The following is a 12,934-nucleotide window of genomic DNA, read 5'->3' as shown; positions in this document are numbered from 1 at the left end:
TCCACCTCCCGGGTTACACCATTCTCCTGCCTCAGCCTCCAGAGTAGCTGGGACTACAGGCACCCGCCACCACGCCCGGCTAATTTTTTGTATTTTTAGTAGAGATGGGGTTTCACTGTGTTAGCCAGGATGGTCTCAATCTCCTGACCTCGTGATCCGCCCGCCTTGGCCTCCCAAAGTGCTGGGATTACAGACGTGAGCCACCGTGCCCGGCACATCCATGTTATTTCTACTATACAACTCATATACTATTCTGCCTCTCTAAATTCTGCCACAGGAAAGTATTTGTCAGGAAGAGGACAATTATCAAAAATGTATAGCAATGAGGGCTGGTCGTGTTGGCTCATGCCTGTAATCCCATCTACTCGGGAGGCTGAGGCAGGAGGATGGCTTGGGAGTTCAAGGCTTCAGTGGGCTATGATTGTGCCACTGCACTCCAGCTTACATGACGGAGCAAGACCTTGCCTCTAAAAAAAAAAAAAAAAAGGATGGATGTGTAGATGTGTGTGTATATAGATATATGCATATATATACATATATTATATATATATACACACATATATACATATATTTTATATATATATACACACACACATATATACAGTGGAATTTGGCGAGTGGAGAAATGACGGAGTTTTTTTAAGGAAGACAGAGTTAGTATGTTGCTGGGAATGATCAGGAGGATGTTCTCTTTTCTGTGTTTTTACAATGTTACTCATAGGTCCATGTGCATCTTTTTAGACATCCTCAGATGAGGTCTGGCCCAATTACTCAATAAATAGGGTAAGTGCACTATCACTGACTGCTCAGTTGTAACTTTGCTTACTAGTCAGAATCCCTTCTTATACTGACAGCTGAAAAGCAGGCTGATAGTCACTGCTCCACAGCAGTTTTTAGTGTTCGATGGGCACACACTAAGTATGACTCTGTTGGATTTAGGTAGTATCTGATCTTCCTGCCCGGTTCTCTCATCTGTTGAATGGTGGATTGTATTAAACACCATCATTCTCGGAGTGCCCTTACCAGGCTGCTTCCTGTCTCCATTTCTAACAACAGCACTTTATTTGTGGAGACTATCTCAGGGTACAACGTGCCTCCAATGTCATCTCCCCTCCCATGGCTTTTTGTGGTATTAAGACAATAAAGGCCTGGTATGGTGGTTCACACCTGTAATCGTAGCACTTTGGGACGCTGAGGCAGGATAGCATGAGTCTAGGAATTTGAGACCAGTCTGGGTAACACAGTGAGACCCCGTCTATAAAAAAAATTTAAAAATTAGCTGGGCATGGTGGTACATGCCTGTAGTCCCAGCCACTTGGGAGAACTGAGGTGGAAGGATTGCTTGAGCCCAGCAGTCTGAGGCTGCAGTGAGTTGTGATCGCACCACTGCACTTCAGCCTGGGAGACAGAACAAGATCCTGTCTCAGAAACAAAAGCAAAAAGACACAGTTTAGTGTGTGGGTGGAGGGAGGCTAGAGAGAATGAACATTACTCTGGTTGCCTAAAGCACCAGGCAGCTGAGGGACAGGATCAGGTTTTCTGATTGGGACATGTAAGTTTAAGAGAAAACTGCCTGCCTTCCTCTCCTACAGACACTGTGGACTGAGGTAAAGACATTGCTTTACTGAGTTAAAAATCACTAAGAAATTCTTCTTAGATTTTGTCAGTATCAGGCATAATTTTTGGTGAAAGAATGCCTTTTCTTTTTCTTATTTTTCCTCCATGCACTTTATTGGGAAAATAGGATAGATTAAATCAGGGGTGATTATCCAGATGTTATTGTTAAATAAGCTATGCTTTGAAGTTAAGGCAACAGGTAACACATATTGAATAAGCCAAAGTGCTTAATTTTTGTTTTCTATGAAATAGTTTATTTCATTGTTCACTATGGAGGGGCTACAAATACACTTCTGATATTAACACAAAGGTCTAAACTTTGCAACACTGGTAAAAATGGTTATGAGGAATTGAGAAGCTAGGGAACAGGGCACATGACATTTACATTTGCTCATCTCCCACTATACATTTCAAAACATCAAAGGCACTTACCAAAGTGATTAAATAAGGGAGTGTGGAATTTAAAATAATGACATATACCCAAGACACAAAATAAAGGGCTTGAATTTTCTTATAGTTTGATTTCTAACATTTTACTGACTAAAATCTCTGCTAATTATGTAATCTACTTTGTGGCTTTAAAATATTGGATACTTTGATTTTAAGACTACTTTAAATGAAAAGAACCTAATGGAATACCATAAAGCCAGAGTTTTTCCACACCCAATTACAGTAGAAGAGCACCCCTATATCCAGGCAAAAGCAAAAGGCCCCACTCTTCAGTCACTCATATTGCTTCTCCAGAGAGCACTGTGGAGTCACCTCTCACTGATATACTAACATGTGGCATCTTTGTGGCTTCATAGGCACATTCATTCAACACACATTTATCTAGCATCTGCCAAGGTTCACAGCACTGTGCTGGGTGCTGGGGAGACAGAAACATGGTGTGGTGCTTACTTTAACAAGCTTACATTTATCCCCTGTAATTGGGTTGGTCATGCTTTCAATTCCTACTGATTTGTTCCAAGAAGCTTCTTGGAATAAAACAGAAGCCAGAATAAATGCATTTGTGTTCCCATCCCTAATTCTACTTGGTTTCCAGAAGAAAAAAAAAAATCAGAATAAGACTATCTCAAAGTATTAAAGAGGATCTAAACCCTACATCAATCTAAAGCATTTAGACAAATGCATTTTTAGACAAAAGCATTTAGACAAATTTCATTTGTCTACAACATGGAAAAAACAAGTTAAGAAGTAGAGCACCTTTCAGCCCTTACTACATTCTAAAACAGACTTGTAAATGCTTTCAAACTGACTTATGCTCTTACTCTCAACTCACAGAAAAATGGAGTCCAATCACATTTCCATGTGCAAACACAAAATTAGGTTAACAGAACAGTCATCCTTGACATAGTAATACTCTGACAATACAATTAAGGGGACATCTTCTAATGGCATTTGTTCTTAACATGGAAAAACAATTTCTTGCATATTTTCTAATCATAGTGTATATACAGATGTAAATACAGAGTCAATGTGTGCAATGATGCTGACAAGGCATCAAGCATGTTTTAGAGTATACCGGCAATGAGAGATTTCAATTTCTTTATATTCCTGCCTTCTCAGTCTGTACACATATTATCATTTACAGGATAGTCACATACTATACAGAATTGAAAGATGCCAATTTTTGCTATCAAAAGTGCTGAAGTTATAATTTCCTAATACAGACTATTGAAATGCACAGAAAGACTACAATAGGCAATCTATAGGAGGGCTAACAAAGTATTTCTATATCTCATGTCTATTAATTACCCTTCCTCCATCTTATATAATATTCCATCTTCAGTAATGAACTTTTATCTAATTAAGAAATCCCCCAGTTTATAAAATCTGAGGGCAATTTCCAGTGAACTTTGTCAGGATAGAGGAACCAAATGACCACAGGTATTACTGAGTTATAATAAGAAGGAGTAACCAATTAATCAGTATTATAACAACAAAATTGCTGCAAGGCAATAGGCTTCTGTAATTAAACATAAATCACAAAGGTTGGATTCAGGCATCAAAATAGTGACGTGATTTCACTGAGTATCAACTAGTATTTGCAAAGCTACTTGAATTTTTCTGTTGATCTTCACTTGTTGTTAAATAATGATAGTTTTGATGGTGGTAAAACTTCATTTTTCAAGTGCAGGATGATCTGAGCTGAATGAGAAAAAAAGTAATTAAGGGAGGGAATAAAGGTAGGCCTGGCATCAGTTTGAACAATATATTTTTTTCTTCTGTTTTTGATCGTAAGAGGGCTTATATCTCCAAGGTTACCACAATAAAGTCATAACCATGCCAGCCATTTTAAGGATTTCAGGATTAATCAAGACCAAGAAAGATGAAATGATGAATTACAAACCAAGCCATCACTACTACAAAGTTCCATGAGTGATAAGTCTGTTACCCATATCCCAGGCAGCAATATGTTTAAATTACAAAGACAGTGACATATATATTGTCAAAAAATTTTACTGTTACTTATTATTTAAATTTAAAAATTTTATAATTTTACATTTTGTAATTATTTATTTAAAAGTGGCATATTTTATTAAAAGAAACACTGGAAATATGGATACTTTTTGAGAAGTAATCTTCATCTTCACTGTAGATATTATGGAGAAACCAGATTTCTACATCAACTAATAGAAAATTAACCACTTATGAGCCTAGTTCCAATTCAAATAAAGGACATACATACAAATGTTAGGACTGATTCTGTCCATTCAGTTAAAATATTTCCATTCCTGAATTATTAGCTATTGAAATTCTAAAAATGCTCATTTTTCTGGGTATCTTAACTTAAAAGATTTATTAGCAGTTCAGATGCTGTTTATATTAATTGACATTTACAAAGAGCATAGAGACCAGAGACAATACACTATAGTATGTAAGACCTTTATCTCCTTCTAAATGCTCTAAGCAAACTATAAAATTTAGTAATTCTATTTAGATCTTCTTAGATAACTTGCAGGTGTCTTGAGTGTCTCAGTTTGCTTTCTCTCTTCAAATTTTTTTCCATTCTAAACAGCATTTTTTGCCTCCTAGTAATAATCCTGTAGAATTTTAAAAACAGACAAAAAAACACCAAACCCAGATTCTATGCTTTATTCATTTTGCATTAAGATGACCAAAGAAATAAAACCTAAATAAAATAAACATAAAATCATTTTTCCCTATTTAAATACTGATAATTTCTATTAACCCTATTTTTAATTTAGGGAGTTTTATATTCATATTGTCAAGATATCCAGTGCACAAGTTTCTGCAGAATCACTAATTTTATTATAAAGCTTCCTCTCCCCACACCTTAGGGGACAATGTATTTTCACTCTGACTTGTTTAAAAGACACAAGAGGTTGGCATATTTTAAAGTTAACACAGTTTTTCATTATAAAAACAGGCTTAGGTTAATGGTCACTCTCTAGCATTTGGTTACCGACTGACTGATTATCATATGTATGTATGTGTGTGTGTGTGTGTGTGTGTGTGTGTATATGTATATATATATATATATATATATATATATATATACACACCTAGGTTCCTGACTTTCTACTACTCATTACTGTTGGCTGATGCAAAATTTGATTGTGCAACATACATCTCCTCAAGGATGAACAGGAAATGCAAAGATATAAAATTCAAAGTATTAATAGATGGTTTTGCTACTTTTTGTACTTTTGGTAAATGAGATGATAGTTGGAAGTTAGAGGCTATTAACTAAAATAAAATTAAGGAGTAAGTTACCTGTAAATTTCATTTACTCACATTAGGACTGACTGGTCTCTCTTTATTGGAGTTTAACAGAAAACAGACTGGACCATGACTGGCAGCTATATATTGGTCATTTTCAAATACTCCAATGACACTCTTCAATAACTTTATTATCTCCAGTTTTATGATGCCATACCATGTTTTTTCACACTGTTTAAAAATTTCCATTTCCATAATCCAAATGCCAAAAAAATTACTACACATTCTCTTACACAGTCAAAAATATATTTACTGGAATGTTTTTAGTTATACCTGAAGGCAACAACATTTACAACATTTAGCTTTTGTTACACCTATAAATGTGGAAATTGCTTGCAAAACAACTGTAATATGAAAGGAACTATATTTCTGCAAATATTGACAGAATGGTTATGCATCTCTTTCAGCATATAATTTGGTACTCTACACAGGCTTCCTGACCCCCAGCATGACCCGCTCCCTAATGCAATAATGCAAGTCCTTATGCCATTAAAATATTAGTATGAAATATTATAATCAGTGTTTAACTATATACACAAATAATGAACTGGCAAGTATCTAGTTTCAAATTAGATCCTTGAAATATGGAAAAATAGAGGCTAGTTCTCTTTGCCTTAAACATAATTATTAAAAGAACATTTTAGAAAGGGAGAAGATAATTGGACATTCTCAACGTTCCAATTTGAAGTGATACTTGCCTCTTAGTTTCTTGAAAAAGAAGTTTTGAAAGTTATATACACATAGGTTTCATTTAAATTATGCAGCAATCTTTTATTACTGTCCCAGATCTTGTTTAATGAAGATCTCTGTCATCAAATCAAGTACGGTATTTCATGACTATAAGAACTGTAAGAGAAAACATGAAAAAAGCAATATATCAACATCAGATATATATGCTATGTTTGAAGCAATATTCCTAAATGTAGTTGTGTCTACTTTTAGAAATGGGTAATGAGGATTGACTGAACTTTTATCTGAGGTAATAAATAATCAATGGGAAAGGAGAAGCAAAAAATATCATAAAACAACCTAAATGTCTAACATTGGCATCTTAAATAAATAATGGCATAGCCATAGCTTGTATCTGCTGTTAAAATATTACTAAAAATTTTGATAACCTGGGATAATAGTCACAATATATTTATTAGAAAGTACATATAATATAGTCTTAGTTTTTTAAAAAACATGCTTGTATATTAATAGAAAAGAGAAGTATATATAATAGTTATATTAGTAGCTATCTCTGTTGTAAGATTATAGTTGAATTTTTCTTTTTGTTATTAATATTTCACATTTTCCAATTGCTCACTATATATACATGATTGATTCTTGGTTTCTGAGGTAATTATTTTCTATAAGGTCACTACAAACACTAAATTAGTGAATATGGAACCACTGCTTCTAGGGAAAATATAGGGTTAAGTTCCTGTGAGTCTCTGGCTACTACATTTTTGTCAATCAATGCATAACCTTGGTTTATATGTGTTTCTGTTTAAAGACACTTTATTTAATATGTATTATTGATTCAGTAACACTGTGCTCAAGGCCAACAGCACTATAATTCATGCCTGAACAAAAGTTTGCCTAATGTGTATTTTTTCCATGAAGACACATCACAGCTCTCTTGTACTGAGCAACACTAGAGAGCACTTCAGCACCATGTGTGGGGACCATTTTAAACAGTGAAATCACCAACAAAAAGCACAACAATGCAGAAAATGTGGTACTAAATAGACTATAAAAAGAATGTTTATGTTATGAGTGCTGAAATAAAAAGGCAGAAATGGCTTTGTTTAACCTCAGCTAGGGATGTGTGGTTTGGGGGACTTACAATCTTTTGTTACTCTGAAAATGTCTGTAAATGACTGTGAAAGCACCATGAGTACTGATTTTGGGGTTACAAATAAATTTTACCTGGTAACTGGATTTGCAAACACAGAATCTATGAATAATGAGGACTGACTGTATTTCTTTGTAACAAAACATTTTTTTCTGTTTAAAAATATAACAGCATAATATAATTTTTCAAATGATTATTTTTAGATACTTCCCAAAGCGTCATAAAACCTCTCTGTAAACATAGGCAGACAGGCCTTGAAGAAAAAGAGATATTTAAAATGATCTGATTTTTAAAAGAACATTAAGGGAAAAAGGACGGGAAGGAGTCATGCTTTAATGATGGAAATTATGCTCAACTACAGAACAAAACAAAAACCAAACAAAAAAAAATCATCTGGAGAACGTATTTGGATTTATCCTTCCAAAACAATATTACAAAATGCAAACTGCCATTCCTGAGAGTTAATAATAAATAGAAAATGAGTATTTTAGACCTTAGTGTAATAGGAACCAGATTTGGCCTTGAACAAATCACTTAGCCCTGGATTTGGGGGTGAGGGTTGGGGGCAGAACAGGAGTTCCCTTTGAGAATCTGACAAAAGATATAGACCCTCTCTCCATAAAAATGTACATATACATAATCACATAAAATTTTACATATTACTTAAGAGCATTTTCAGAGATCAATAGATTCTAAGAGCTCCTGAGACAGGTCAGAAGTCATTATTCAATCCTGACTTCAGACATACTAGGTCAACTGAAAATAAAAGGGAATTAAAATGAACTCCAAAATAAATGATACCCTAGGAAGTAATAATCCAATAAATACTTACTGATAATCACTAGCAAAAGGATAGCAGCAACCAAAGCCATGATGGCTTTTATCTACAACACACAAAAGGGCATATATATTAATATTTGACTTGTTAATAAAGTGCATCATACTAAATCATCTCATCACCTTAAGGTTTCTTAACTATAAAACTGACACAGAATGCTCTTAGGCAAAGTTGCTTATTAAATGAGGCTATTCATAAAGAATCTAAAATATATTCCTCAAAATGGAGATAAAAATGCAAAGAAGAAAGTAAGGGGAGAAAAAACTAACAGAATTCTCATATACTTTGAAAAAAAGTGCTATAAACTGCTACCTTCTATGTATTGAACCATTTGAATTGCATGGCCTATGTTATTCATCATATCTTGACACTTGAACAGAGTTGCTAAAATACTGTATATTTTCTCTGGTCTCACATTAGTAATAAGCCCATCAAATCATAGAGGTTCAGTTTATATGATAAACTAAAGTACTTTAAGCCTTTTTTTTATTAATCTGAAGCATTTCTAAAACAATTTGGAATTTCTACGGTAGTTTTTCAACTTTACCTGAAATGTACATTAATTTGCCCTGTTAAACGTGTGTTTGGCTTTACTTAAGAAGATTTGAATGAAAACATCAATATCAATTTTAAAACACCTCAATGAATAGAGTTTTCTTCCTTGGGTTTCTAACACTGGGCAGAAAATGTTTACAGCTCCAAATGGCAGTATTGTATTCATGCAAGTCCAAAGCTCTCTTATTCCAAATAACATGAACAAAAATCTGTTTGTCATTAAACATATAAGAGCTTCACAGCCCCCAGATATATTAAGAGAGGTGTTAGCGATTCTCTTTCCCCACCTATGGATAATTTTATTAACTCATTTATTTTTAAAGCCAGGTATATTGAGATACACTTTACACAGAATAAAACTTATCCTCTTAAAATACTTTTGATAGGTTTTGACAAATATATCCAGCTGTTAATAAACATGACCACAATCAAATATAGGACATTTCCACCAACACCCTTAACAAGTTTCCTCATGACCTGTTGTGAGTCTCCAACTGCACGACATCCCCCTTAGCCACTGGCAACTCCTGATCTGCGTTCTGCCCTTATATCCTTTTTCTTAAAACCCTTCTGAAATTACCATTATGGAAGTCAATCTAGAAAATGGCAGGCACAGGGAGGCTGCCCCAGATGAACAGTAGCACAATGAAGTATTAATGGGGCACAGTAAAACTGAAGGAAGCTAAGCATTAGAAAATAATAAATGAAGAATACTTGCTACTGTAAATGGTGTCTGTTACATTATAGAACAATGATTTTCATTACATGGTCGATGCTATTCATGGTCCCCAGAGGTTCTCAAGGTGATGACTATTTAAAAATATGACTCAATGTTTTTCCTCCTTAAAAGCACGCTATTCCTCTGACCCAAACCCCATAAAGTACAAAGCAAACATTTTTAGCAATGGTTAAAAAAAAAGCTAGGCAAAATGTACATTATGACCATCTTTTTGTGGATACATGAATAGGCTACATGAGTTTGGGAGAGAGAAGGGGTGAGTGGCTCATGGACTTTTTGTTTTTCTAAATTAGCCCACAGAATAGAAAATTTCTATAGATATAGAAGCTTTAGGCAAGGTGTGGTGGCTCACGCCTGTAATCCAGCACTTTGGGAGGCTGAGGTGGGCAGATTGCTCGAGGCCAGAAGTTCAAGACCAGCCTGGCCAACATAGTGAAACCCCGTCTCTACTAAAAATACAAAAATTAGCCAGGTCTGGTGGCGCATGCCTGTAATTCCAGCTACTCGGGAGACTAAGGCAGGAGAATCGCTTGAACCTGGGCTACTTAGGAGGCTGAGGCATGAGAATCACTTGAACCTAGGAGGCAGAGGTTGCAGTGAGCCAAGATTGTGCCACTGCACTCCAGCCTTGGAGACACAGCAAGAGTGCCACAAAAAAAAAAAAAAAAAAAAAAAAAAGACTTTAAAGAAAATAAATTTATTCTTTAAAGAATAAATAACTTAAAATAGAATAGAAAATTTAAATTCTGAACAAGGGGAGAAATGAAACATATTTCTTCCCTCAGTTCCACTTCTGAAAGTAGGACGATTCAATAGGTAGACAAATAAAAATAAATAAATCCAAGGTAACTCTTGGAAAAAATCCTCAGCATATGGCTAAGTCAGGTTTAGAAAGTTATTGCTGGCTGGTGCAGTGGCTCATGCCTGTAATCCCAGCACTTTGGGAGGCCAAGGCAGGCGGATCACCTGAGGTCAGGAGTTCAAGACCAGCCTGACCAACATGGAGAAACCCCGTCTCTACTAAAAAAACAAAAAAACAAAAAAAACAAAATTAGCTGGGCATGGTGGCACATATCTGTAATTCCAGCTACTCAGGAGGCTGAGGCAGAAGAATCGCTTGAACCCTGGAGGCAGAGGTTGCGGTGATATTGTGGTGAGCCGAGATCAGCCTGGGCAACAAGAGCAAAACTCTATCTCAAAAAAAAAAAAAAAAAAAAAAAGGAGAGTTATTGCTAAACTTGAAATTGAAAATGAGAGACTAAAAACAGCGAGTTCATGTCTAAATTTTAAACAAAGCCAAAAATTATAACTAGAATCAGGAGAAAAAAAAGAAAAGATTTGCTCATATAACGTGAAAAACATTTTCTGTTAATGATTAGTAGCCACAGTGGATTTAAGAAGTAAATGTATTTCTATACAATGTTTTGCAGGAGTATATATTAGTATGTAGTGATTCCAATGTTTACCTTGTTAAAAATGGTAAAAATTTCTTTTACTTTTTATTTTTCTGGAATAATGAGGGAAGTGGAGTTTTTTCTTAACTCCATTTGTCTTAACAGATTAGGATATGTAAGCTTTTATTTTTTACCCTTTCAACCGAAAGTCATATTTTTCTCTAGCTCCTACTTTTGATATCTCTACATAATGCTATAGAGGTTGCTCCAAAAAAGTATTAATAGTAAATTTCAAGAAAAAATGTATATTTGTTTTAAGTTAATAAGTTTAGAGGTAGTCAAATATTAATAAAATGTGGATTACTTTCATTAAAAAAATCTATGAAAACATCCTTTTAGGCATACTGATTTATTTAGTTATCCCTATCCCAAAAGCAATTAAGTTAACAAGTATTTACTGAATTTCTACCATGTCTCAGGACAGTTATAGGCCCTGTTCTCACAGAGGTTATGCTCTAGAGGCCCTTTTTTCTTCATGTGTTTGAATACCACTTCAGATGCTGACCAGTCTATCCAGTAGCTTCTGATTTACTTACTTTGCATCCACGCCACCACATTTGCCTTCGAAGTTGTTTGGATCTGTTGCTAAAAGCTGTTGCATTATCCGATAAGCTTTCTATATCACATAGAGGATGGAGAGAAGGATTAAACGACATAACAGGATTCTTTTATCTAGTCACACAAAGATAAGAAAATATTAATTTCTACTTCTGCAAATTTATTCCCTTTTAAGCATGAAAACAGCATTCTCCCTTTTTTCCACCCACAAACTCTGGCATTCTACATTATTAAAAAAACGAAAACAAAAAGCAAAAAACAGCTTGCAGATCAGTTTGCTCACTTCTTTTTTATTATAAAATTAAGAAAAGTCTTTTTAGGGCCTTAATGCTTATAAATAAACTTAGGAATTCTAGTAAGAAAAATACTCTTTAAAAATTCAAATACTTGGCACACCTCTAGAAAAAAAATTACATGCTGAGAAGTTAGCTTCTTAGAAGATATCAAAAGTGACTGATTTTAAAGGAAAACAATATACATTTTAAATGTGACTAAGCGAGGTTTTTTTTTTTTTTCTAAAGTCTGTCAAAGATTAATCAGGTATTCAGCCATTCACCATTCAAACAATATTTGAGTGGCAAGTACGTGCCAGGTATAGGTATAGGTATAGGTTACAGGTGTAATGACTGAAAGTAAAGAAAGGTGACTAAGTTACCAAATAAAACATAAAATAAAAATAGCAGATAAGTTTGAAACAAGTGTTGAAAAGTGAGTAGGTCTTTAGGCCCTGAGATCATGAGAAACACAAAGTTCATCAATATCACAGGGCAAAAGAAAAAACAGCTCTACTCTTCACTCTTCAACAATGAAATTTTAAATTCTTCATTCTCCACTGAACAATTAAAAAATAATGAAACAATAAGATGACTCAAAGTAAAGGAGTTAAAATTAAACCATTAAAATCATATACTTAAGAACCAAATGCCAATTTCCTAAGCCAAGATTTATAAACGTTGGCTAGACAAGCAGAAGACAAAAACTAGCAAACAGATTAGTAATATCAAGAAATACATGAAGATCTGTACCTGATTTGTCCTGTAGTTCATCTAGTCTCTCCCCTCTCTCAATTACCTTTGTAATATTTTCTTGCATGACATCAATAACTTCATCCACTTGATTCTGAACACTAGTTTAAAAAAGATACACAATTATTTATCCTTCTTTTGAGAATGCTTACAATTTTTAAAACTTTCATTAGACATAATAAAGAAATAGCAAATTCTCAGAGAATTATTCAACTATAAAATTTAAATTTAAGACTTTGTAGCAATGTTCTTCCATTTGTGGGCTTCAGTACTCAGTTAATGAAAGACAATATGATATAAATTAAAGTAATATTTAAAGATAGCTTACTTTTAGCCCTGCTTCTGACTTGTAACTCATAAGCAAGTTAAATGTACTGTCAGCATGCCCATTAAGTACAGAATTTAGTTAAACAGCTTCACTAAAAATAATCAGTTTTTCTTTTCAACAGGCTATTGAGGCAGCACATAGACACTGCTGTAGCCTACTTTTGCCATATATTTCATACATGAAGGCTAACAAAGGGGTACCTTAACATACTTTTTAACATACCTTTTGCTCAG

The 12,934-nt window shown here is 34.4% G+C and overlaps 1 protein-coding gene across 5 annotated transcripts in view; it reads right to left on the bottom strand.

Annotated features, from left to right (window-relative positions):
* Positions 1–1,848: 1,848 nt before the first annotated feature.
* The window catches only part of VAMP4 (vesicle associated membrane protein 4), a 45,228-nt gene continuing 34,142 nt past the window's right edge, over positions 1,849–12,934 (bottom strand). For 3 of the 5 annotated variants that reach the window (XM_063603923.1, XM_003824657.5, XM_063603939.1), the window contains exons 5-8: positions 12,374–12,474; positions 11,327–11,406; positions 8,037–8,088; positions 1,849–6,210 (exon numbers count right to left, since the gene is read on the bottom strand). In XM_063603923.1, coding sequence (XP_063459993.1) covers positions 6,182–6,210; positions 8,037–8,088; positions 11,327–11,406; positions 12,374–12,474 — 262 coding nt within the window. In that variant the 3' untranslated portion in view covers positions 1,849–6,181. The remainder of the gene's footprint in view (positions 6,211–8,036; positions 8,089–11,326; positions 11,407–12,373; positions 12,475–12,934) is intronic. The other 2 variants (XR_612892.4, XR_008625177.2) reach the window with 1 other exon arrangement.

This window comes from Pan paniscus, chromosome 1, assembly GCF_029289425.2.
Source record: "Pan paniscus chromosome 1, NHGRI_mPanPan1-v2.0_pri, whole genome shotgun sequence".
NCBI classification, from domain to species: Eukaryota; Metazoa; Chordata; class Mammalia; order Primates; family Hominidae; genus Pan; species Pan paniscus.
This window is presented reverse-complemented; position numbering and strand designations above follow the sequence as displayed.